Source organism: Festucalex cinctus, chromosome 16, assembly GCF_051991245.1.
Source record: "Festucalex cinctus isolate MCC-2025b chromosome 16, RoL_Fcin_1.0, whole genome shotgun sequence".
Lineage (NCBI taxonomy): Eukaryota > Metazoa > Chordata > Actinopteri > Syngnathiformes > Syngnathidae > Festucalex > Festucalex cinctus.
Window position 1 is genome coordinate 8,022,501 of NC_135426.1, and position 26,935 is coordinate 8,049,435.

The 26,935-nt window shown below is 42.4% G+C and overlaps 1 protein-coding gene across 21 annotated transcripts in view; it reads left to right on the top strand.

Annotated features, from left to right (window-relative positions):
- Window positions 1–26,547, top strand: part of cacna1c (calcium channel, voltage-dependent, L type, alpha 1C subunit) — a 137,260-nt gene extending 110,713 nt beyond the window's left edge. For 3 of the 21 annotated variants that reach the window (XM_077499834.1, XM_077499840.1, XM_077499851.1), the window contains 26 exons: window positions 7–59; window positions 142–288; window positions 393–594; window positions 1,882–2,040; window positions 2,127–2,237; window positions 3,500–3,583; window positions 9,389–9,466; window positions 11,644–11,781; window positions 11,854–11,919; window positions 12,007–12,098; window positions 12,921–13,083; window positions 13,169–13,296; window positions 14,561–14,657; window positions 14,734–14,836; window positions 14,921–15,022; window positions 16,044–16,171; window positions 16,252–16,392; window positions 18,509–18,873; window positions 19,001–19,027; window positions 21,467–21,595; window positions 22,177–22,304; window positions 22,378–22,475; window positions 22,560–22,656; window positions 22,720–22,828; window positions 23,380–23,548; window positions 24,699–26,547. In XM_077499834.1, coding sequence (XP_077355960.1) covers window positions 7–59; window positions 142–288; window positions 393–594; window positions 1,882–2,040; window positions 2,127–2,237; window positions 3,500–3,583; window positions 9,389–9,466; window positions 11,644–11,781; window positions 11,854–11,919; window positions 12,007–12,098; window positions 12,921–13,083; window positions 13,169–13,296; window positions 14,561–14,657; window positions 14,734–14,836; window positions 14,921–15,022; window positions 16,044–16,171; window positions 16,252–16,392; window positions 18,509–18,873; window positions 19,001–19,027; window positions 21,467–21,595; window positions 22,177–22,304; window positions 22,378–22,475; window positions 22,560–22,656; window positions 22,720–22,828; window positions 23,380–23,548; window positions 24,699–25,190 — 3,606 coding nt within the window. In that variant the 3' untranslated portion in view covers window positions 25,191–26,547. Of the gene's footprint in view, window positions 1–6; window positions 60–141; window positions 289–392; window positions 595–1,881; window positions 2,041–2,126; window positions 2,238–3,499; window positions 3,584–3,970; window positions 4,055–9,388; window positions 9,467–11,643; window positions 11,782–11,853; window positions 11,920–12,006; window positions 12,099–12,920; window positions 13,084–13,168; window positions 13,297–14,560; window positions 14,658–14,733; window positions 15,023–16,043; window positions 16,172–16,251; window positions 16,393–18,508; window positions 18,874–19,000; window positions 19,028–21,466; window positions 21,596–22,176; window positions 22,305–22,377; window positions 22,476–22,559; window positions 22,657–22,719; window positions 22,829–23,379; window positions 23,549–24,698 lie in introns of all 21 variants that reach the window. The other 18 variants (XM_077499830.1, XM_077499831.1, XM_077499833.1 and 15 more) reach the window with 11 other exon arrangements.
- Window positions 26,548–26,935: the final 388 nt, after the last annotated feature.

The following is a 26,935-nucleotide window of genomic DNA, read 5'->3' on the forward strand; positions in this document are numbered from 1 at the left end:
CTCCAGGGCAAGTTCTTCTTCTGCACAGACAACTCAAAACAGACCAAGGCAGAGTGCAGGTCAGCTGTGGCCATGTCGGCTAATTGCATCCATCACAGAGGAATTGTGCAAATGTGTGTCTGTGTTGCGTTTTCTTCTCAGAGGCTCCTACATCAAGTACAAGGACGGTGATGTGGCCAAGCCCGAAAGAGCCCTGAGACAGTGGGAGAACAGCGAATTTAATTTTGACGATGTGCTGCAAGGCATGATGGCTCTGTTTGCGGTGTCCACCTTTGAGGGCTGGCCGGGGTGCGTGTCTGAATGCAAAAACACGCACCCACGCGTGCATGCTCCGACAGTACACGCGCCCGGTTTGTTGTCCGTTTCGGCTCATCAACGGCCCCTCCCCGCAGGCTCCTGTACAAGGCCATCGACTCTCACACCGAGGACGTGGGTCCCATCTACAACTACCGCGTGGTCATCTCCATCTTCTTCATCATCTACATCATCATCATCGCCTTCTTCATGATGAACATCTTTGTGGGTTTCGTCATCGTCACGTTCCAGGAGCAAGGCGAGCAGGAGTATAAGAACTGCGAGCTGGACAAGAACCAGGTAATGTGGGATTTTTATTTTTTATTTTTTTTGTATTCCTTTCAATTTTCTAGTGCAGTGGTTCTTAACCTGGGTTCAATCTCAGGGGTTTGGCACACACAACCTGACTCAAATGATTCGTGATAATACACCCATGGCCATCATTGGCTCGGATGATAATGTTACATTACTTGGCCTATATGTGTCAGCTGTTTTTTGTTGTTGTTGTTGTTTTTTTGTTTTTGTTTTGTTTTTTTACACACATTACAACATAAGATTCAACCCCCCCCCAAAAAAAATAAATAAATAAATAAATAAATAAATAAATTACACATTAAAATATAAGACTAAGAAAATGACAAAGATTCAACAACAATATATATATATATATATATATATATATATATATATATATATATATATATATATATTAACACATTCACTGCCAGCCCAGCAAAAATGCATTATTTGACGTCTTTTTCCGTCAATGGCAGTCAATGAGTTAAAAGGCTTAAAGTAGCACTAAGGAACTTTTCAACCTTAATAAAGTATTTTCATAACTCTTCTGATGAAACATCGACTTAAAACTAGTTGAAAGGTACCTTTGCCATGGCCTGAGAGGGTTTGTATATTTTTTACTGGCACTAAGCAATTTTGAGGAGGATGGTAGGAACACTGCCACACAAAAAAAACAACGAATGTGCTGACTGCTTTATGGCATACGTCACTTCCCCCTTTCCCTATTCGTCACAAAGATGGAAGTCAATTTGAATACTGACGCACAATTACTGCTTTCCTGGCAGAAGCTGCAAATCAATTGAGAGGTTTTGTCTGAGGAGACAAAGAAGAAAAAAGGAAAAAAAAGAAAAAAGGAAGCTACCCTAATAAAAGGACATTCAAGGATCAACATTGGCCCGGCTTTCACTTGCTGGTGTGAGCTCCAAAATGGTGTAATGCGCTTGTCCTCATGGGAAATGTGGTCTCCCTTCAGGCATAACATTACCGCTTTTGTCCATATGGTGCCTCCATTATCAACATAAACTGAAAGTTTCTTATTGTTGCTTTAAAATCTGCGGTTCTCAAATCCTTTTTAGTCTGACTTCACATGTGTATTGATGCCTGTTTCTCATCTTAAATCATTTCTGCTAATTATTGTGAATAATGTGAAGTGAGCATGTTATTTCAGAAGTGTGTGTATAAAAAAAAAAAAGCCCTGCACAGTTATCAGTACCCATGATGTAGTTCTCAGTTTCTAAAAGGTCACTGATCCCCGTTCTACTACTTTTGCATCATTTGTGTTTGTCACAGCGTCAATGTGTTGAGTATGCCCTGAAGGCCCGCCCACTGCGCCGCTACATCCCCAAGAACCCGTACCAGTACAAGGTGTGGTATGTGGTCAACTCCACCTACTTTGAGTACCTGATGTTCACATTGATCCTCCTCAACACCATCTGTCTGGCCATGCAGGTGAGCCCCACAAACACACAAGATGATCCTCTTTTCCTTGTCTTTTGTGCACCAATTGCATGGTTGTGCGTGTATGCGCTTGGCAGCATCATGGTCAAACGAAGAACTTCAACGACGCCATGAACATCCTCAACATGCTCTTCACGGGGCTCTTCACTGTGGAGATGATCCTCAAGTTGATCGCTTTCAAACCCAGGGTGAGGCCCACTTTTGTTGGAGGTGCATTTGTCGTTGTGTAGATTGGCGGATTCAGTCAAATCAGTCTTCAGTCTACTCTTGGATTCAGTCACATGTAGAGTCACGCTAATGTGTTACCTTGATGTTCTTTCAGAAATAAATCACAAATGAATATCTTAGGGAAACATTACCGCCTGTTGACCCTAATGAGTGAACCCATCCAATCTTTCTCCTCATTTTCCCCTTCATCTTCGCCTCCTCTGACAAACCTAAGCCTCCATGTGTTTTAATATTTATTACAGTGGTGTCTTGAGTTTATTTTGTTCCGTGACCATACTTGTAACTAAAAACACTTGTACCCTAAAAAAAAAAATCACTACAACTCCACAGCAGCCTATTAATGTGAGTACTGTTATATTACATATCTACATGTGTTGCTTTAGCATTTACATATCCGTTGCTTAAAGGCTATCGTGTTCTCCATTATGTGTACGCATTAAAATTAAGCTAGTTGAATTAAATACTAAGCTATACGTTTGTTTTAAAATCACTCTTGGGGTTTAGTTTGACAGTGAACTTCAGCTGGCAGTGGCAACAAACATCTTGAAGCCTCTTTGATGGCTCATACTGTATCTCGGAAAAGTTACGAGTTTAGTTGCTTGAATCTCATGGCACCACTGTATAAGTATTTGCAAAGTAAAGTTGTAGAATATGGCATATGAATGCATGAGTGCTACACGAACGATATGGATATTTTATTTTATTTTTATTTATTTATTTATTTACTTACGTATTTATTTATTTATTTATTTATTTTTAAGCCAATGCTAAGTCTAATATTTGGCAGAATAAAATTCCTGTCCTTGATTAATTGACCGAATAATTACAAATGTATATTTTGAAAAAAAAAAAAAAAAAAATTGTCTCAACGCTTGTAGCAATAAAATCAGGCAGAACATTTGACTCTTATACAAAAACTTGTCCTCTAGTATTTGCCAGAAATTGGCAGATTATCTTTTGCTTGTGTTGTAATGTGTAAAAAAAAATGTATAAACAAATTAAAAGAGCAAATCTAATTGCATTTTCATGACAGCACTCACACCAACCAGTATGGCGAACTGTATGGCGTGTAGCATCCAACGTTCATATCTGTTAACATGATTGTTTTTAACGAAGTGTAACCTATCTGATCCCGCCTTCACCGCGATACAAGGTGGCGGCAGATGGCGTTTCCCTTCTAACCTTCCTCCTCCTCATCCTCACCCTCCCTCCTCCTGTGTAGGGGTACTTTAGTGATCCCTGGAATGTGTTTGATTTCCTCATCGTAATTGGCAGCATAATAGACGTCATTCTCAGTGAAATCAACGTAAGTACCGCCTCTCCCTCGCATCCTCTCTCCTGTCTCGTGTTCTCTCTGTCGCCTTCTTTCCTGCTCCTACTCCTCCTCTTTCCCTCTCCCTCCTTCCTTGAGTCCGAAAAGGTCACTCGTTGGATGTCAGCTTCCAGAAAGACAAGTAAGGCAGGCACTAACATAGTCAGGGTCTTAAATGACGATTAATCGGATTGATTGACCTCACCGGTCACCACATAAATGTCAAGCATGCTCATCCTCCTTGACTTTTTTATGTTCATCGTCCAATCAAATGTTCAAGCGTATGTTTTCTCTTTGTGTTGTTCCCTTTTATGTTTAATTTCTTTTCTGCTTTTTTTTCCTCCTCCTTGTCATCTTTCTCTTCTTTCCATTGCCACACAGCATTATTTTGTTGATGCATGGAACACATTTGATACCTTGATAGTTGTGGGTAGCATTGTTGACATAGCGATCACTGAGGTTAACGTAAGTAGACCAGCCATCCCGCCATCCGTCCATGCCAGCCTGCCAACACTCTGCCACCCCCCCCCCCCCCCCACCCCCACCCACCCACGCACGCACAGGCTGCGCGATACCCATCTCGCATGCCTTCAAATGATTAGGAAACCTCAGCTGCACCGCATTTGATCCCGCGACGGCCAATTGGGTCAAGTGAGTCAAAAGAGCCAGATGTGGCAGTGCTGCAATGCCTTGTGATGCATTTCTTTGCTAATTTGAAACACATGAAGTGCACTTTTCGCAGTGTTTTTGTTGGCTCTAACACTGACTGGCCACCGCTTTTAAGACAAGTAGATTTTTCAAAATGGTGCCTATTAAAGTTTTAAAGTTATGATGATGATGATACTATGGGTGCACTGTTTCTATCATTTGAACTTGTGACAGATTGGTGTCAAATGCCTTAACAACATTTGTTTTCTTTAATTCTTTCCCACATTCCATTTGCATGGCAGGTGACAAATACAATATCTGGGTCTGGTGTCATTCAATTTCTTAATATAGATTCTCATTTTGTGACATCAAGACCTAGAATGAAATGATACACATGCAGAAGAATCGTACTGTAAGTAAATGGGAACAATTTAATCTGCAAAACGGTTTCACTCAGGGCCTGTGAGGTGTATGTAAATGTATTTATGGATTCATTTATTCTCCACGTGGAGGCCCATCGGTCAACTATGGAGCGGCATAACAATGCACATGCCCAACACAAGTCAAATGTTGAGTGTCCATTGTGCTTAGACTCATATTGGTGTGATATTGGTTGGGGGGAAAAAAGAAGACGAAGTAGAAAAGCTCTTTAGCATGCAAAAGCAGAGTCAGCCCGGACAGAACTCCACATCATTTAGTCATAGAAGGATAATAAGTCCTGCTGGCAGGACTCAATTTCCAGGGAAGCAAATCATGTTGTACAAAGATGTCGCTTGCAGGCTGGTCAAATAGATGAATGTCACGTTAAAAATTCATCTTGAAAAGTGCCGTTTTTATGACCTGGACAATCCTGCACACTCTATGGGCCAGCATATGACTCACTTCATGAGGTACACCTACACATTCTAATGTAGTTCGATTAAACCAAAAAAACATCTCAATCATAATATTGTAGTACGCATATACTGTTTACAATGTGAGCATCTGAGTGTCGGATGTCATGTCACCGTTGCATCCCCAGGGTGGATGTACCTGTATGCAGCTGCGTTTAACACCATGAAACAAGGCATAAGTGTGCACAAGGGCAGCGCAGCATGTTCCCTTATGCCAGAACGAAGTGTGTTTCACCCCAGACAACGCTGGCCGGGCATACCAATAAGCTCGGCGCTTCCCAAGGGTGCGCACGCTTGCTTTTTTGCTTTTGTGGCCTCCAGAAAGGGAATCCATACGGCCCTCCCCCTGTCAATACTTGGAACAAGCTTTCAATGTACAACACTCTATACAGTAGTTTTGCTTTTTAGACAGTTTGGTAGGACAGTTTTAAAATGACATACAGACCCAGATATGCATCTTTGTCATCTGTAAAAAGTCACCTTTAAATGTCATTTGCTTCTTCACGTTTGCTCGTTCTCGTGGATGATTTTCATTTTTTCATACTAAGTATTTTTCTTCTTTCTGCAAAGATCTTTTTTCTATATACTAACCAAACGTGTTGAATTCTAATCAGTTATTGTGGTTAACAAAAATTAACAAAATAATGAAAATTGAAATTTTAATTTTGAATGTTTGAATTTTTAACATTATGCAAGTTTTGTTTTTATAAAACGAAAACTAACTTAAAGGGATCGTTCGGATTTTTTAACATGAATCTCAGTTTGATCCTCACCTCCAGTGTGTGCGATCAGCACTGACTTACCCCTGACAGCGTTCTGTGATACGCGTTCTGGTTCGGCGTTGGACGAGAGGAAAATAGTCCAGCAAGCTGGCTGGGGTCTCGGAAAAAAGCGTTTTTCTTCTAAAAACTATTTGTTTTCAAAAGCGTGATACATTTCCATCACAATACTCTTTCCTGAATAAAGTCAGACGCCATTACCGCCAGCCACTACTTTTCTGTTCGTTCGTATCACTGCACGGCGCCCTGTAGACAGCGAATTGACGCACTGCTGCCAGCTGATCCTTCCGCCTGAAGTTGTTTGCCTTTTCGGCGGAAGTATCAGCTAGCTGGCTGCAGTGCGTCGGTAGCTACGTATGTAACACGTAACTCCTGTAGTACTGTAAATTGTAACATAACCTACTACCTAGCATGAATGTAATGTAGCAGTGTTATATGGCGACACCAACGTAATATAAACTTTGTGGTAGTGTAAACCACTAGTGTTAGTAAAAATATATAAAGTAATGGTTACATTTAATATAGTAGCACTTCATACAAGTACTGTAACCCACTCCAGTTCCACTAAGGTAGTTAACATAGGAAGGTTGTAGTACCAAATACTAAATATTGAGATATTAATCAAATGGTTATATGCAGTAAAAAGACATTTTCAATGCTGTGGCATAATAATAATAATAATAATAATAATAATAATAATAATAATAATAATAATAATAATAATAATAGTAATAATAATAATAATAATAATAATAATAATAATAATAATAATAATGTACTGTGTTTAAGCCTGCTGCTTCAATTTGCACTCGGGCAATAGGTGAATCCTGTTTAACATAGCGATACAGTACAATTAGGAGGTAATTGCGACCCGTCACCGTGTTGTGAGAGATCGTTCCACTTGGCTTGTTGTAAATTTAAAATGGCCTCTGATTGGCTCTGATTGCTGTATTTGATTTTTCTTTCATGACTTGAAAGCACAAGTTACTGTGAGCTGAATGAGTAGTTTACAAATGGGACTGTGTCTCGGACGTAGTGACCGAAATTTCCCTTCCTTCCTTCCTTCCTTCCTTCCTTCCTTCCTTCCTTCCTTCCTTCTATCAATTTCTGTGTGTTTTCTTTTGTCCAACTGTCATTCAAGTCTGCACACTGTATGTAATACACATCACAGCATATACGGGCAAGTGATATATGATATATGTCCATGACTATATTGGAGAAATGAAACATGACTACTCTGTGCGACCTGAAAAGAATTATCCCGGTAACAATCCCACAACAAAGAATCATCCCTTCAGTCCTTGAATGTCTTCTCTAGCTCTCTCATCTTCTCCTTGCCTCTGCCTTTTGTTCAAATTCTCTCCTGTGCCAGCGCCGCTGCGTCATTTTTCTTCCGGGAGAAGCTTTTTGGGGTGTAATGATGCGTTAATGCTGTGTGGAGGTGATTTAACAAGGCCCACCCACCACCACCACACAGAAAAACAGCTCCTCGTCGCCAACTCCATCGCTCAAAGCTCGTTTAAAATGTCGCTACAAGATTGCGGCACTTAAGTTTTTTTTTTTGTGTCATCATCTTAGTCCACCGAGTGACTAAATGTGAATGTGAGATTCTGGCGCCTCTGACTTGAAAGGACTCGTGAGTATTTCAAGCTCAAAATGAGGCCTTGAATAGCACATCCGGTGTTTTCCAATTGTCTGCTCATGCAGTAAACACAGCTTGAACGTTGTGTAGCATCATCTACTGCTATTGCGTTGTAGCTCCAGCTGGCAAGCAAGATAAACAGATAGCTCCAGAGGCAGGCCTCCATCTATCAGCGTACACATAAAGCCACGGGCACCTGCGCATAAATGTTGCAGACACATCATCAGCTCCTTCCCCTTCTCCGCGCTGGCCCGGGTCGTTATTCATCATTTCAGCCTCGCAGCCCCAAACAGACTTTCCAATATCCTGCAGTCCCAACATGGTTCAATCTAGCCTGATGCCACCCGTCTATATGCTGTAATATCTTCTGAATTGTCCCTCCTGGCTCAGATGAAATTATGCTTTCTTTTTCTTTTCTTTTTTTATCCATCCACTTCCCAGTTGTTGAATCATCAAATTGGTTGCGATAGCAAGTCAAACTCCTCAAGTATAAAATTGTGTATTTCTGGTTTGTGACCAGCAGACACTCTTCTACGATCGCCGTATTTTGGTTAAGCCTGGACAGAACCGTGGCAAAAGTTGACACTGAAATAACGGATCATAGTCAAGTCAGTTTTATTTCTATGGCGCTAATTCATGACAGAAGCCCCAAATGAGCAAGCACAGAGGCAAAGAAAAACTCTGCAGGAAGACAGTCTGCCTCAAAATCGGCATAATCGTAAACAAAAATAAAAGATTCTCATTTGCTCCCAAAAACGTATAAATATGTTCTTTTCTAAATGTTTTAAGTGTCCTAAAGACGTATTTCTACTTTTTTTTTTTTTTTTTTTTTTTTTATGATAGAGCATACAGAAGGCTTTGATGCAATCTCTGAACTGAAGAGAACAATGATAGTTATTACAAAAAACGGCCAGTAGTTGGCAGCAGAGTATGAGATCAACCAGGTCCATGTTGCAACAAGCCCTTTTTGCCATTATTTTCACCAGGAATGTGAATAATGATGAAACTTCGCTACATTCTAATGCGAATTACTGCAAAATGAAAACGCATGGAAATATACTTTTTTTTTTCCTGAGGAAAGAAGAGATTCTAATCTTTCTTTTGGTATGTTTCATGTTTTATAGCAATAGAACACAATATTCTGTAGGTCTTGCAAAATCAGTCCAAACCCAGTAAAACAGCTGGCAGTGAAGGGGGTTGCTTCAGTGAAAATGGCGGAGTGAATGAGTTAATACTAATGAGGTGTTTAAATTTATATATTTGCACCTCTTTTATTGTAAAATGACAAATTTAATACAGCTTTTTTTTGGTCCAAGAGGAGCTTACATAATTATATTGTTTCAAATAATTTTGTCTGAATATTTTAAAATGTTTAAACGTTTTGCACCAAAAAAATAAATAATTGTTTGAATAATCGTGATTTCAATTACAGTATTACCAAAAAATTGTGATTAATATTTGTTCCATAATTGAGCAGCCCTACTGCCTCGGCAGGTTGGTTTGAGATGGCGAGACAATACAGGAGGGACCAGAAAACAATAGGCACAACAACAGCCCTAACTTTGCTGTAAGAAACAAATGACTCATTCCGATCCATGTTACCTGAAAATAATACTTGAAGACAAAAGTAGCTTGCGCAGGAAATGATCTTTGCAACTTGGTCAGATAATTGGATATGGAGACAACTGAAAGTCCTCACGTTTCAAACCACTGATTTCTACATAGAAATACACATAATGCAAGAAAAGACGACAACTGCGAGTGTTCATAATCGCCACTGACACACTCACAAGGCGCCGGCCGCTCTGTTGCTGATCTTTGTTGCCTTTCCTTAAAGCCAGCTGACTCCTCCTCGTCCTCCTCCTCTTCGTCCTCCTCCTCTTCCTCCTCTCACCCCCCTGTGGTAAGACCAATGGTACGCTCCGACGGTAACCTCGTCCGCCTCCCTCTACCTCCTCCTCTTGCGTCCATCCGTCCCGCCGCCCTCCGCATGACCCCACCACCACCGCCACTCTGCTGGTATTCCATATTTGTGTGTGTGGGTCCAATGCGGTGCGGGTGTATAGACTTTTGCAAGTGGAGTGCTTGTTGTTGTCATGGCGTCTGCTGCTTTTCCCCTCCGGCTTCAGTTTTTGGGTGTGACGTTCAGTGCGTCGTCATCATCACGCTGTCACACTTGCAGGCCTTATCTTTCTCTTTATCTATGATGTGTCAAATTCTGCTCTTCTTATTTCTATACTTGATGTCACCTCCGCTTTCCGCCCCACACTCTCTTTGACTACGTTTACATGCAGTCAGTATTTAGTTTAAGGTCAAATTTCCGGCTTGTGAAATGTTCGGGGTACCCCATTAAAATGTGTGGCGGACAGAGTTCCATGGTCATTGTGATCCATTGGAATATCCCAATCATAACAGCCACATGGATGATGTCATTACACAAATAGATGTCATTTTCGTCCATTCATCCGTTATCTGAAGCACTTATCACAGCCGTCTTTGGGCAGTAGGCGAGGTACACCCTGAACTGGTTGCCAGCCAATCACAAGACGAACAATCATTTACACTCACAATCACACCGAAGAGAAATTTAGAGTGTTCAATTAACCAACCATGCATGTTTTTGGAATGTGAGGGCAAACCTGAGAAAACCCGGTATCGAACTCGCAACCTTTCAACTGTGAGGCTAACCTGTCTTCCACCGTGTAATTTCCGCTTTTAAATTTCTGCAGTCAATAAAAACTTATATATTCATATCACTCACCCCACACTATGTATAGTCAGTTTCCTACTCATTCCAAAAATGCTGCGTCGCCATGTTTATTCACCTCTGGTTGTGTAATTCCACTGGATTGTGCGTCATACGCACGGACATATATACACGTATACTGTGGCATTTTCATCGTGAAGAAAGAAAATGTGAAAACACCTTAGAAGTCAAAAGTATTCACTATTCAAGTTAGGCTCATTTCGCGCATACATGTCATTCCTGTGCAGAACAAAAACCAATATTGCCTTTATATTAACAAATATTCGGGTTACAAAAGGGGTAAAGCCGAATATTGCCAATATTCGTGTATGAGTTATTGACTGCATGTAAACGTAGTCTCTGATGCGATGCCGTCTTGTGTGGGCTGTGTTTTGGTACTTGTGTATCGACAGTGTGCGGCAGAGAACTTTTGGGAACAGTGCATTCTCCAGTGGGTTAGCATTTTTCACACATTAGCTCATATTGTATGTTGAAACTGAGCAAAATCTGTTCAAAAACTTTTCTGGAGCACACCACATTATGGAAATGACGTCTTGATGTATCGCGTGGCAACAAACGGATTAAATTTCTTCTTATTTAGTGCTTATGTTCCAAGGACTGTACATCACACGTCCAAATCTTTTTGCTTTTGTTGTATAGCTCTGAAGAAGGAGCAGTGGCATAAATAAATGAATGTGTATTAGAATAGCACTCAGCGAGATGGCTGAATATTTTATCATTGACTGCTGGGACACAAAAGAAAGCCGCTGTTGCCGCCGCTAAAACCTCGTCAACTGCCAAATTTCCACCCCAAAAAAAGAGAAAGTCTAAAAATAGCTTGCGAGGGCAGTACGTCAGTCACAAGAGGGTTTGACAGTAAAAGCAAACCACTAGAAAGGGTGAGAATGAGATTTGCCAAGCGTGATGATAGGAATTTATACCAGGAGATATAATATCTTAATCCATGTGAAGCTCCCCAGTTGTTTCCTCGCACCAGGAGTGATTTATTGGAACATGAAGCTCCCTGCAGGCCGAGCTTTCTGACGCTTCTAAATTGTTTTCCTCGATTTATGGATGATCTTACTGTCGACGATAATCTCTGTGGACGCCCTCGGCTATTAAAACGTGCACAATAGCGCGGCCGTGATGTTGTTTTGGCAAATGAATGACAAGCAAAATCCAGCAGACCATGAGATTTGTTGATCTGATTGTTGCCCCGTGAATTCTCTGCGATGCCACTCAAATTGACAGACCCTCTACCACATCTCTGTCATCCGGATGCAAATGTACATGCTAACTTGCGGCACGTGCGTGTTTGTGCATATCATGTAAATAACGTCAAAAAGGGCCTGCAGAACTCAGAAGAGAACGCCCGCATCTCCATCACCTTCTTCCGACTCTTCCGGGTGATGCGTCTGGTGAAGCTGCTCTCCCGCGGAGAAGGGATCCGAACGCTACTGTGGACCTTCATCAAGTCCTTCCAGGTGAGCGAAACCCCAAAACATTGCGACAAGAACGGAAAATGTACAGCAGACTGATCCATCGCTTCTCTCCAGGCTCTACCTTACGTCGCCCTGCTGATCGTGATGCTGTTTTTTATTTACGCCGTCATCGGAATGCAGGTAGGTCTCCCCGTTGGATTTAATTGGCCTCCCCTAATTGACCAAAGCGACCGGGTTTGTTTTGCTCCCCCGCCGCCCCTCGTGCAGATGTTTGGCAAGATCGCGCTGCGGGACCACACGCAGATCAACAGGAACAACAATTTCCAAACGTTCCCCCAGGCAGTGCTGCTGCTTTTCAGGTGAGGAAGATTTTCAACGCTCCATATCGTTCCCTTCGTCACGCTCGGAGCCCTCTCGTTGCTTCTAAAATAAGCCTGACTCATGGGTTTTCTTTTATTCGCCGCATTTTTGCGGGTTAATTAAGATACAATAGGTGTAAATGTTAAATGCAGATTTTAAAAGTGGATTAGATGTTATGGATGTAACGATATCCAAACATTACAATACGATATCACGATAAAAAGATATTGGGCTTTGGTACATTACTGCAATGCTTATAAGCAATTCACAATACCTAAAACCACTTAATATTGAGGCACTTGTTTTTTGTTGTTGTTGTTGTTGTTGTTGTTTTTTTTGTTTGTTTTTTTCCACTTTTTTTTCCAGGCCGATACTCAACTTTTTTTCTTTTTTTTTTTTTTAAAGAGCTCAGAATTGTTCATTCGGTAGTCTTACCGATTCAACGTCTTATAATCATTACTCTTTTTTTTTTTTTTTTTTTTTTTTTTTTTGTGTATGTGTGCGTGCGTTTGCGTACGTGCGTTTGTGTGCGTGTGTGCGCGTGCGTGTGCGTGCAAATACGTATAAATTTATACTCATTAATTCACCTAAAACCTTATAAAAATCCCATTACCCTTCACCTTAACCAGGTACTTCAGCGTCTCGCCACTTGAGGCACTTGTTAATGCAAGCACACATTGAGTTCCTCCACATATTGACTCGGTTCACAAGCATGTTATGAGCTCCTTCATGTGACCATTAGCCCTGATTTTAAACATAGGCTCCAGCTGCGCATGAACATTGGTTGGAAAAATATGTCAAAACCAACGTTTTTCCGGCAGATGTGCGACAGGCGAAGCCTGGCAGGAGATCATGCTGGCGTGCAAGCCCTACCGGCCGTGCGAGAAAGGATCCACCAATGAGAACATCACCATTCCGGAGGACTGCGGGAGCCAGTTTGCCATCATCTACTTTGTCAGCTTTTACATGCTCTGTGCCTTTCTGGTCTGCATTCGCTCCAAACTTCAATCTCACATTGCGTGGCTTAAATATATTGAAGTCTTCATTTGTGTCTGAATCTTTCACGCAGATCATCAATCTCTTCGTGGCGGTCATCATGGACAACTTTGACTACCTGACGCGGGATTGGTCCATCCTGGGGCCGCATCATCTTGACGAGTTCAAGAGGATCTGGGCCGAGTACGACCCAGAAGCGAAGTAAGTTACACCTTATATGGGCGTGGCGTGGCTCAGTGGTAGAGTGCTCATCTCCCAACCCAGAGGTTGCGGGTTCGATCCCATGCCATTGTGACCAACGTCGACTTATCCTTGAGCAAGATAATGAACCCCCAGTTGCTCCGGATGCTGCGGCATCAATAGGTGAATGAGTAGTCGAATGTAAAGTACTTTGAGGTAGGGATACATGATAATGCTATTTTCAACTAATAAACCATTAATTTGAAAACTGCCTATAATTGTTTGCAAATTAACTTGAATACAGATCCACTCTCGAGCCCTGTCTAACGTACAAATACATTGAAACATCGTGTAAAGCACCATGAATCTGAATTTTATTGATATCTCTGCTTCAAACACAACCTGAAACTCATTTTGAGTTTACCAAAACAAAAAGTCATGTTTTAAAAATGCAACAAAAAAACTGTGAAGGTAACATTTTGGGCAGACACAGTAAAGAAAGCCCACACTGGCGACCGCCATGTTGCCATGATGCATCTTCTGTCAAGACGGGGTAGCACACATTATGATGTCACAAATATGCAACACTAACAGGGTTTTTCCTGGCTCAAATTGAGGCAGAGCTGGTATCACCCCAATTAAGATGGGTGACTGCAGATCAGAGACTAGAAATGAGAAATTATATAATACAAAGTTGCCATTAATTTTTTTTGCCATTTTTTTTTTACTACAATCATTAAAAATTAATCCACTAGTACCTATTAAATTGTAAATATAGCTCAGTTGTTGTAAAACACTATTATGTTGATTGTGTATTTATACTATAAGAAAAAAAAGTGTGTCTTCTTCGGTTGTTGCTTCAGGTCTTTCTGGTGCACTGCACCTCCATAATGGCGCAAAACTGCCGAGCTCAGTCAACACAGCTGGAGCACTGTGCGGAATGTTATCAGGGGCTCAGGCTAGAGTTGGGGCGCATATTAGGTGGAGGTGGCCACCTCTGAATTTTGTATACAGGAAAAACCCTGACTAACATAAGCGAGGGGAGGCGTTGAGGAGTTGGGCACAACTACAACAACCAACGTGGTATGTCTATTATCGGCCAATTTTTTTATTATCTGGTTTATCTGTTTGACGTTAAATTGGTCGATAATTATCTTGAGGGCCTTCTAAGGTGGAAGAACACTATAAAAATGAAGTACCATTTCTAAGGATTACAAGTCAGAGGTAGGCAAAGGTCAATAACAAGTGTTATTGTTTTTGTTTGTGTTTTATTTTTTTTTGTCAGGGGGAGGATCAAGCACCTGGACGTGGTGACCCTGCTCCGAAGAATCCAGCCTCCGCTCGGCTTCGGGAAGCTCTGTCCTCACCGGGTCGCCTGCAAGGTGAGCATGTCGGTGTGTACTTGAACTGGATGATTCTAGAAGAACATTTAAGCATTGTGTTTTTGTGTGCACGTAGCGTCTGGTATCCATGAACATGCCCCTGAACAGCGACGGAACCGTCATGTTCAATGCGACACTGTTTGCGTTGGTCAGAACCGCACTGAGGATCAAGACGGAAGGTAAATCACACACACAGACACTCACACTCTGGTTGTCTATTCATGGGTGTAAGTTTGTTGTATTCGATGTGTATTTTATTTTAGGTAATCTAGAGCAGGCCAATGAGGAGCTGAGGGCCATCGTAAAGAAGATCTGGAAGAGAACCAGCATGAAACTGCTGGATCAAGTAGTGCCTCCTGCTGGTGGTGTGTAATCTGTTTCGGAAAATACATTGGGAGATTGCTGTCACTCAGATGATTTTGTGGCAGTTGTTGGATTAATAGCATAGCAGCAAATGTAATTCACTCAATAAGAAGCAGCACTTTGGCAGATAGTAATTCTTGAAAAAAAAAAGGCTTCAAGCTGCTTGTTTCCACTCACTGTAGAATTTACTGTGAAGATCAACATAAAACAATGAGAATTGCGTATCGTCTAGTGAGAACCACCAAACAACTTTGCCTTACCCCTGCTAGCCTAATGCTAACACATAATGGAAAATGCCATTGACAGACTGACACTTAGCATTTTATCATCGTAGTGTTTAACCCTTTAAGCAGCAGATGTTCTTTACTCTGTATTGAGTCACTATGAGTAATAGAGACTCTTGTTTGTGTGTATCTGTGTGACTGGACAAGACCAACACATCAAAAACATTCTGTAGGGTAAATTTTACTCCAAACTGAGTCTATTTGGTCCCACTCTAGAGTAAAATTTACACTTGAAAGCGAATAAAATAAGTCACTCAAGGGTTGAGGAACAAACCCACAACTCCCTGAGCCACGCAGCTCCTGCTGTGTTCTAGTATACCGCTTGTCAGTTGAAACCTTCGTAACTCCAAGAGACCAAATTTTGGTCTCCTTCTAGATATAAGCAAAGAATAGGAATGGCATAGTTCAGGTGGTAGTGTGGCTGTGAGTTCGTTCCTTAACCCTTGAGTGACTTTTATTTTATTATTTTTTTTCACTTCTTATTTTACTCGGTTCCAAGTGTAAATTTTACTCTAAAGCTGAGTCTATTTTCTCCCACTATAAATAGTCAAATTTACTCTACAGAATTTACTGTGTCAAAGTTTTGCTTGTGTCTTTTGAGGAAGCTGGAACAGTTTAATGGCACTTCCATTCCAATGGCGAAAGATATTTGTAATAGTAAAGTTATGAGTTACAAGGGTGGTCATGAAACGAACTGTGTCAAAATGTGTCTTTATTTTTTGCTTGATTCGCCCTTTAGACGATGAGGTGACGGTCGGAAAGTTCTACGCCACCTTCCTCATTCAGGAGTACTTCCGCAAGTTTAAGAAGAGGAAAGAACAAGGGCTGGTGGCCAAAGTGCCACCCAAGACTGCCCTCTCTCTGCAGGTACGAGCACATGCAAACTGCACCTGCCACCAAACGACATTTCAGCATCTGAAACGTTCCTGCGTCACACGTGTGTTCAGGCGGGCCTGCGGACGTTACACGACATTGGCCCGGAGATCAGGAGGGCCATCTCGGGAGACCTGACGGTGGAGGAGGAGGTAGACAAAGGCCCGAAGGAGCCCGTGTCGGCCGCTTCCGAGGACGATATCTTCAGGGTAAAGGTCGGATACACACTCTCACTCACTCTTCAGGCTGAGAGAGAGAACGATGCTCCGCCTCCAGCTTCAAGCTCTCCATAGGCGCAATCCTCATGCATGCGCTCAAGTACATACAAGCAAATGAATTTGGGGAGTTTCTACTTTACCAGTCTCCCATTGTCATCATTTCTCGGGCCTGACCAATTTTTTTTGTCGATTTATTAATTATTTGTAACTTTTTACAGCATAAGACAGAATACATTCATACGTTAGCCCTCCTCCAAAAAAAATCACCAATTTTTTGCTGATTTTTTTTTTTTTGTAAAGCTAAAAATATACTATAGAACAGAGATGTCGAACTCATTTTAATTCAGGGGCCACTTTCACCCAAATTTTATCTCCAATATGTCTGTACCTAATAACCTATAAATAACAGGTGTAAATAATTACATGTGCAATCTGACACTGTTCTCATTTATCTTACTGCAGAGTGATCTGAAATTTAACCAAAAAAAAGTGCAAAATTCTGCATCAAATCCTCAATTGCAAATAATTAATAATTTTGCTGAAATCTGCTGTTTGTGTTCTGTCCTCAAGAGCCAGATTTGACCCCTGACGGACTGGCTCTGGCCCACGGGCCGTATGTTTAACACCGCTGCTATAGAAAAAATAATAATAATTTTAAAACAGCTAAATATTTATGTTTGTAATTCATATCTTTATTGTTGTATGGATGCATTACGGGACCAAAAGATACGTTATTTTATTTATAATGTTTTTTTAAATAAATTATCTGATTAATCTGTTATCGGAATATTTTTCTACCAAATATCGTAATTCTCATTGGTTGGGCCCTAGTCATTTACTCATGAGCTGCCATGCAAATTTGCTTGGAGCAGTTCCTGGCGACGCCAAACCCCATCATTGCTTTTCTGGCCGCGATCTTCTGCAGCTATTTTTTCAATGGAAAAAAAATGTTGATGTTGATGAAAATAATTCCTTACCCATACCTAAGATGATCCTTCGAGAAATGTCAATGCTGTTACTTTAAAAGCCTTCAGAACAGGAGGAAAAATGAGGTGATATCAAATATACTCAGCAAAAATTAAACGCAACACTTTTGTTTTAAACTCAAAGCTCTAAAACTTTTGCCACAAACACAAAAATCACAATTTCTCTCAAATATTGTTCACAAACCAGTCTAAATCTGTGGTTCTGAGCGGTTCTCCTTTGCCAAGATAATCCATCCCACCTCACCGGTGTGCCATAACAAGATGCTGATAAATCACCCTGATTAGTGATGGAAGCAAAAACAAAAGTGTTGTGTTTAGATTTTTATCGAGTGTACATTTCCACTGGCGTGCCCACTTCAGAGCGCCTCACTGTTGGCCACAAGTGTGCGCTTGTCACGGAGAGAAGAGAGATTAAGTAAGATTAAGATTTTAAAAATTCTAAGGTATGTTATTCTAGTTAACTCATTCACTCCCGGCCATTTTCACTGAAGCAACACAGTTCACTCCCACCTGTTTTACTGGATTTAGACTGATTTTTTTTTTTTTTTTTTCAGGCCCACACAATATTGTGTTCTATTGCTATTAAAAACGTGGAACACACCAAAAGAAAGATTAGAGTCTCTTTTTTTCACCAGGGAAAAAAAGTATATTTATCTGTTTGTTTTGCAGCAATTAGCAATATAGTATACCTAAGTTTCATTATTATTCATAAATCTGTGGAAAACTGGGGAAAAGAGCTTGTTGCAACATGGCCCTGGTTGCTCTCTTATACTCTGCTGCCACCTGCTGGCCGTATTGTGTAATAACTACCATTGCTTTTAGCGACCTCTTCAGGTCAGAGGTTGCATCAAAGCCTTCTGTATGCTCTAGCATAAAAAACATTTTAAAAAATATATAGTTAAAATAGTTTTTTTATACGTTTTTGGGAGCAAATGAGTTAATGAAAACGAACAAAATTAAATTAAATTAAATTGAATTGCTGCATTTTTAATTTGTAAGTTGGGGCACCCTTTTGCATTTTACATCCTGGCTGGAATGAATGTGCCTAGTAATGTTTTCCTATTACGACTATTTTTCTTGCTATATTTGTTTTCACATCTTTCTGTTCTCCATCTTGGACGTTGCAGCGGTCAGGCGGCTTGTTTGGCAACCACGTCAACTACTACAACCAGAGCGACGGCCGCGCCTCCTTCCCGCAGTCGTTCACCACCCAGCGCCCCTTGCACATTAGCCAGAAGGGCTCGCCCTGCGACGGCGAGAGCCCGTCGCACGACAAGCTCGTGGACTCCACCACCTTCACGCCGTCCTCGTACTCGTCGTCGGGCTCCAACGCCAACATCAACAACGCCAACAACACCGGCGTCGCGGCCGTGGCCCCACCGGGTGTCGGCCGTTTCCCTGGCCCGTCTGTCAGCACGGTGGACGGCCACGCGGGACAGCCGCTGACGCCCATCCTGCTGCCCAGATCGGCCTGGTGCTTCCCTCCCAAGAGGTGAGCGCACGGTCGTCCGGCGAGCGTTGAAGGACGACGACGATCTCTGCTTTTCACTTCTCCTTCCAAGCTTTTCACGCCTTTCTTCTTTTCTTTTTTTTCCTATCTTGTGCACAATGGCGAGCAGGACGTGTTTTTTTGACAACCTCATTCGGTATGTTGCCAGGGCACAAGATGCGCAGTGTGTGTTTGCCGTCTTGAGTTCCTGAAGTTTGCTCAGAAAAAGGTCTCATCATGGACGGATGAGAAAGTGCCATAGCGACGCCTGTTGCTATGCACACTTTGTGCTGCTTGCGTTGCTAGAGCTCAAGGGAGAGGACTTGCCGCTGCTGAACAAAGCCGCGGATAGGGCGTTTGGTGCCAGCACACCAAACTTTCCCCCATCCAAGGCTTTTATCGCTGCTCTTTTTTCTTCTTTTTTTTCCTCTCTCTCTCTGTAACGCTTCTGGGTTAGATTTAGTGAAACATCTTGTCTGGTTGAGTGACGCACACTTCTAACCCACAGTTTGCTTTGGTGCCCTTGAAACCAGTGGCGGGCCGTTCAGTGCCATTGACTTCTATAGACGTCAATAATCCATTGTAACTGGGCTGTCGGTAAATGAGTTAATGGCACCAAAATTTATCATGCCACAATTACAAAAGCCATCAATACAAAAATAAAAATAACACAACTGGTTCTCGAAGTTCAGAATCAACGTTTTTCTAATCAATTAATCTGTCAATCCATTTTTTTTTTTTTTTTTATTTATTTTTGTTAATCGCTTTTCATACAAGGATTGTAACACAAAGTGCTTTACAGTTTAAAATCACGCCAGCTCCCACAAGATCAGACGCATGATTACGGTTGCACATGCACACTAGAAGAAATTTAAGCCAAGAGCATATTCAAATATTTGGCTGAGTTCAGATCAAGAGAGGAAACCTAACATGACATAAGCATGTTACATCCACTCTAAAATAGTTGGGTCAAAAACAACCCCATTATGGGTCAAAAATGGACGGACTCTCTACTTGGGTCAATTTGACCCAGCTTTGGGTCAAAAATTTTGTCAAATTGAGTCATATTGTACAGGGTCAGGCAAAATAATCTGACACATTTGTAGGTTTAATAAAAGACGAAGTAAAGAAACAAAAGATGTGTATTTATTTTCGAAAAGTACGTATAATGTCATTTTGTTTTGTTCCTGTATAGTGCCATTATTTTTTGTTTCTTTTTCAGTTGATGCCATAAATTTGACTGGTGAAGATCGCGCTTGCATTGTGAAAGCATTTATCAAAACAAACGAATCTGTAACTGCAACATAACGAGCGTTCCGTTTGCGCTTCAAACTTAGTAGACATGATCCCGTACCAGCTCATAGCACCATCTTGTTATGGGTTACCAGCTTCAGAGCTACTAGATCTGCATTGAAACTTTGGTGAACGTCTTCGACAGTGTGTAGACAATAACGGATCCCACTTGACTGATTCAATTCTCAAAACCTAATGAAACTGAATGGCATATGTACTTTTCGAAAATAAAAACACTTTATTGTTTTACTTTATCTTTTATTATATTATTATATCTACAAATGTATCAGATCATTTTGCCTGACCCTGTATAAAACAATACATAAAGTTGGGTCAGATGGTCTATTTGGGTCAGTTTGACCCAACTTTGGGTCAAAAATTGGGTCATTTTGTATAAAACAACCCAAAAAGTCTGGTTAGATCCTCTACTTTGGTCTATTTGACTCAATAATGTTCAGGATTGTTTTGCACACAAAAGGGTGATTTTTTGTAAAACAACCCAGAGATGGGTTCTATCCTCTACATGGGTCGATTTGACCCAACTTTGTGTAAAAAATTGGGTCTTTTTTTTTTTTTTTTTTTTATAAATCAACCCATAAAGTTGGTCCGGCTCCGCAACTTGGGTTAACTTAATTTGGGTCTAAGATTGGGTCATTGTGTCGAAAACATCCCGGAAAGTGGATCAAATTGAACCATAAAGTGGATGGGGCCATTTTTGATCCATAATTGGCTTACTTTTGACTTTTAAAGTATTATATTATACTCACCAGCGATGCTAATTACTAAATGTGTACAGTTTTGCTCTGACAAACTAGGAGGCAGAAAAATGCGTACGTCATCGAATTTAAAATCACATTGTTTGAGATCTGGTCCCATTTCTACTGCTATGCAGCACTACTGATTCTGGAGGCCCAGGGCAGGTTACCTATTACAAGACATAGATATTGAAATCTGATTGTACAAAAAATAAATACAAATCTAACATCCACATACAACTACTAGAAGCAGTGAAGCTGCCGATACGCGTCCAAATGAGGAGACGAGACTGCAACAAGTATTTGAATGTCGATTGTTAATGCAGTTTGTGACTGCCCACCACTGATTGAAACTGAGCGAGACTTACCTTGTATGAGTTTTTATTGTCGGTATTAGCTTGAACGCTAACCCTCGCTGCGCCTCTGCTTTTTTTGCTCTTCTTTTTTGGAAACAAAGCGTGTGCCTGTGCTTCCTGCTGCTTCAAAACTCAACTCTGCGTGTCTGTATGTTCTGTGTTCATTCTGCGTGTTTGTGCGTCGGCCCGCAGCTCGGACTCCAGCGACAGCCGCCTGCCCATCATCCGTAGAGGCGAAGGGTCCACGGAGGAGACGTACGACGAGAGCTACGCCGACGAGAGGGACTTCCATGAGGACGACCACTCGCTCTCCTCTGACATGTACGACCTTCATTTCGGCAGCATATTGGATATGTATGGCATGTCTTGTTCAATTAACTCATTGACTCGCCGCCATTTTCACTGAAGCAACCCCCTTCACTCCCGGCTGTTTTACTGGATTTTGACTGATTTTGCAAGGCCCACAGAATATTGTTCTATTGATATTAAAACATGGAGCCTACCAAAAGAAAGATTAGATTCTCTTCTTTCATCAGAAAAATAAGTATATTTGTATTGGTTTCTGTTTTGCAGCAATCAGCATATAGAAGAATAGAATATAGCTAAGCTTGATCATTATTCACAAACCTGGTGAAAATTGTCAAAGAGCTTATTGCAACATGACCCTGGCTGAGCTCTTATACTCTGCTGCCACCTGCTGGTCGTTTTTTGTAATAGCTACCATTTCTTTTAGCGACCTCATGTCAGAAGCTGTATCAAAGCCTTCTGTATGCTGTAAACAAACAAACAAACAAAAAGTATACATAAATACGTCTTTGGAATGAAGGACAAAGTATTAAAAAACGTATTCATATGTTTTGGGGTTTGAATGAGTTAATGTAATGCCACTTCTCTGGCATCAGGCTGGTGTACCACGACGACACCTGCAAGCAGTTGACTCCCATGGAGGAAGGAGACGATGTGGAGGAGAGAAGAGGAGGTGGAGGGTGGCAGTCTCCCAGAAGAGTCTTTCTCTGTCCCACCTCTTTAGGTACAACACGATTCCTTCAATTGATTTGTATCTCTTGCCTCATTTTACCTCCCAGTCCTTTCTGTGTCATCAGGGCGGAGATCTTCTTTCCATTTAGAGTGTCTGAGGAGGCAGTCGAGGTCAGACGTCTCTCAGAAGACGGCCGTGCCGCTGCACCTCGTCCATCATCAGGTAGAAGCCGCTTTATTGGCTCGGGAGCTTGTTGTGGATTTCCGAGCGAGTTGACCTAACTGCCCGGCTGCTCCCTCCCCCAAGGCACTCGCGGTGGCCGGGTTGAGTCCGTTGATAAGGCGGAGCCACTCGCCCACCCTCTTCAGCCGGCTGTGCTCCACGCCGCCGGCCAGTCCCACAGGTACTCCTCCTCGTTATCGGCTTCATAGTCAGACAGACCTGACAGAGCCTTCTCCTTCTGCAGACCAAGGCAATGACGCTTCGTATCAGCGGGTTCCCTCGTTGAGGTTTGAGGGCTCGAACTCCCATGAAAAGCTCAACACCAGCTTGCCCTCGGTCAACTGTGGGCCCTGGTAAGAAAGAGAACACTCAAGAGTGACTTAAAGTAGCTTCTCCATCAGGGGGTGGGCCAGTCCAGAGGTGGGAAAACTGAAGAACATGCCCAACAAAAAACATCAGGGTCAGTGGTTTAGTGGTCCCTGGAGAAATGGGCATACTCTAAATTTTCTTTTCTTTTCTTTTTTTTTTCCTTTTTTTTTTTTTAAAGTTTGTTTTGTTTTAGTTTTTGTTTTTTCATTTTAGTCAGTTTGAATTTAGTTTTCAGGATATTTCTGTCTTTATTAATTTTAGTTTTTTTGTTAATGCTTAGTTTTAGTTTAATTTTAGTTTGTTTCATTTTTTTTTTTTAATAAGTGTATTGTCAGTGAAGGCAAGGGGTACCAGCCAATTAAAGGCAGAGGAGGGTGGGCCATGGCTTCACTGTCCTAGGGTCAAAAGTGGGCAATCTGGCTCACATACCGAACGGTGCGCATCAGAGGGAGGTTGGAAGTGGGTATACGCAATACTGACAGAAAAATGACCTGGTCTCCAGCACTGATTTGTGTGTACTACAACTCTCTTGTAGGTATAGCGACAGTAATGGGAATAGTCGGGGGCCCAGTCCTAGCCCTGCCTCAGCCTTGCCAGCGACCAATCAGAGAGCACCGCGGCCGGTGTCGCTCACGGTGCCCTCGCTGTTGGGGCACGACTCCAGTTCGCTGTCTCGCGGAAGCGCGGGAAGTCTGGTGGAGGCGGTGAGTGAGTGAGTGAGTGAGTGAGTGAGTGAGTGAGTGAGTGAGTGAGTGAGTGAGTGAGTGAGTGAGTGAAGTAAAAATAAATACAAAACTAAAAATAAAAAAAAATAAATGTAAAAATAAATGTGAAAATAAATACAAAAATAAATAGAATTAAATAACAATCAATAAATAAGAACGCTCTGCTCTCACATTCATTTATTTCATGCTGCAGACGCTCTGTCAGGATGAAATGTTAATCAAATGGGGGCGGTCCTAAACGTGTCTTGGCTTGGACTCCGCTGTTGCAAACTGCCTTTCATTGGTCGAGTGAGCGGGCCGTTGGACGAGGATGTCTTAACTTGTCGAGTCGCAAGTTGCAGCGACAGTGGACAAGATAGTCGTCTGTTGCTGGAGCTCTCCATGCAAGCCAGCGAGACTTCCTTGTTCACTCAACCACACGTCTGCAGCATGAAATAAATAAATGTGAAAGCAGAGCGTTTTTATTTATTGCTTGATATTTAATTATTTATGTATTTATATTTATATATTTATTTCCACATGTTTTATTTTTTTAATCTCGTTTTTTTTATTTTTGTTTATTTATTTTTACTAATATATATATATATTTTTTCCTTCACTTTTATTTATTTTTGTGTGTTTATTGAACATATAAACCAGCAACAGAAATACTGAAATTAAAATCTAAAGATTTAAAAGAAGTTTTTGTTTTTTTACATACATTGTCATTAAGCATAGCTTACATGTTCAAAACGGACTAAGAAGAAATAAGAAACCGAGCCGCTGCTCCTCCGCGTTGAGAGGAGCCAGCTGAGGTGGCTCGGGCATCTGGTTCGGATCCCTCCTGGATGTCTCCCTGGGGAGGTGTTCCGGGCATGTCCCACCGGCGGGAGGGCCCGGGGATGACCCAGGACACGCTGGAGAGACTATGTCACTCAGCTGGCCTGGGAACGCCTTAGGATCCCGCCGGTGGAGCTGGTTGAATTGGCTGGGGAGAGGGAAGTCTGGGCTTCCCTGCTAAAGTTGCTGCCGCCGCGACCCCACCCCGGATAAGCGGTAGATGGATGGAAGAATTCATTTATTTATTAGTTTTTTTAGGCAGTTTTGGTCCTCCATACATACCGACTCCCCATTTCTTCATGCCCTCCAGGTGCTAATATCGGAAGGCTTGGGCCAGTTTGCGCAGGACCCCTCCTTCATTGAGGCCACCAAGGCCGAGCTGGCTGACGCCTGCGACATGACCATCGAGGAGATGGAGCACGCCGCCAGCAACATCCTCAACGGCAACACCCCTGCCGCCGCCGCTGCCAGCACTTCGGACGCCGCCACGTCCGGCGCGGCGCCCGCCGCCTCCCGGCACAGCCCCAACGGAAACCTCCTGCCCTTCCACAGGGACAGGGACCGAGGGGCGGAGGACGGCGGAGAGGCCAGCGGGAACAGAGGCTCCGTCCACGGGCCATCGTCCGTGGAAGAGCGTCAGGAGCTGCTAGCGGGTGGGCGGGGACAGGAGGAAGAGGAGGAGGGGGAGGATGATGAGGAGGAGGAAGGACACCACAGAAGCTCGCTGGTGACGACGGGAGCGCGGCAGAGGACCAGCGGGCTGCTGGAGGACGAGGACATGGAGTGTGTGACCAGTTTATAGGGCCTCCGCTGGACGTATCGCCATTGTTGGTGCCGTTAGTCCCCGCCCCCTTCACACACACACACACCCACACCTCCCCTCCGCCAGAGGGAGCGGCGCCGAACAATGGCGGCCGTGACAAATGCTTTGTACGTCTGAATGTTTGTAGTAAAGTATATCACACTATACTCTATATTATCAGAGTGTGCGCTCGTGTGCGTGTTTTCCCCTCTTTGTACGCACATTTGTGTGTCTGTGTGTGCGAGTGTGTGCGTGTCTCTAAAGTGCCTCACAGTTTTCTCACGTCCTCAAAGTGACGAGCGAAGGCGGCGAAGGGAAGGAAAAGATCCTTTCGTCGTCTTTCGGTGTTGCGCAATCGGCGAGCGGGGACGGCGCGTGCCAAGACGGAGCTCCTCCTCCTCCTCCTCCTCCTCGGTTCACTCGGGATGAAGCGCTGTATCGTCAAAAAAAAAAAAAAGGAACACCCCCTCCACTGCGGGGTGCGAGGGATGGACCAACAGCCGGCAAAATGGCCGACAGACTGGCCGTTCAGCTCCATCTGGCTTCCTTTGCCGCTTTTTTTTCCCGCCACTTCCTGCCCCCCCAAGCAGGAAATGCGACGAGCAGACATTTTTTTTTATTTTTTTTTCACCATCCCGCCATTTTCATTCGGTGAGGAGTTGGACAGTGCTCTGGCCTCTCCGCCCCTCCCACTTTTTTTGATTTCCTTGATTTGTTTGCACAATCGGGGGTGCAGGTCTCTCTAATCGTACTTTTAGGAGAATTTTAAGTGGTTTTAAGTAACGAAGCAGGGCGTAAGACTTTTTTTTTTATTTTGGGGGTGCGTGTCTGCGTTCGTACATTTGTGTGTGTGCGTGTAAGACAAAAGTTCTTTCAATCAGTATGCACCTTTTACAGATTGTATCTATTTATTTATTTATTTTTTTCCCAGAAGAGAAACGTGTGTCTGTGTGTGCGCGTTTTGAGTGGTTACTTATGTACTCTTCAAAGAAAAAGATTTTTAAGTCTAGACAGTAATTTATAAGGTAGCATCACAAGCGTGCGTGTGCGAATGTGTATGTGTGGTAACGGGCCTCCTCGTGACAGGGTTACCACAGACAGGCATGCTTCCAAAGCGTTTCGTTAAGCTGCAAAGACTTTTCACATTTGAATCATCACACATTTTGGCGGGTTTTCGGTTGTGAGGTAGATGTGAGTCATGCTTTTAAAAAAAAAAAAAAAAGTCATGAATGATGTGAAAGGGCCGCAACACACTGTTACCGTTGATACAAGTCATCTTTCTCTTCAAATGAACTCTTTAGGGCTGAGTTAAAAGATGCTGCAAGAATTTTCAATTCATCATCAAACATCTTTTTGGAAACATCTTCCAATTTGTTGTTTTTTGTTTTATTTTGTTTTGGGGGGTTTTGGCACGCAGATTTTGTCAATCGGAGTTAGTAGCAAGAAGGTGCAGCACTTACATAAGACAAATGGTTTGTTTTTTTGGGAAATGTGGAAATATTTTTGAATTGCTGTTTAATTAAGGGCGTATTTTATAGCTTCAATAAGCTTTGTAGCTCATACGCTGGATCTGTAGAGGACAAAAAGTGTCCAAAAAGTCCCTCTACGCTTTTTTTTTTTCTTCTATTTGGTTTCAGGTATCATTCAGACAGACGTGAGGTAATCAGCAGTTGACGGCTTAGGCTTTGCAGCTTTTATTAGCATATCATTCCCTCGCCAGTTGACATTGAAGGAACATTTTGCCC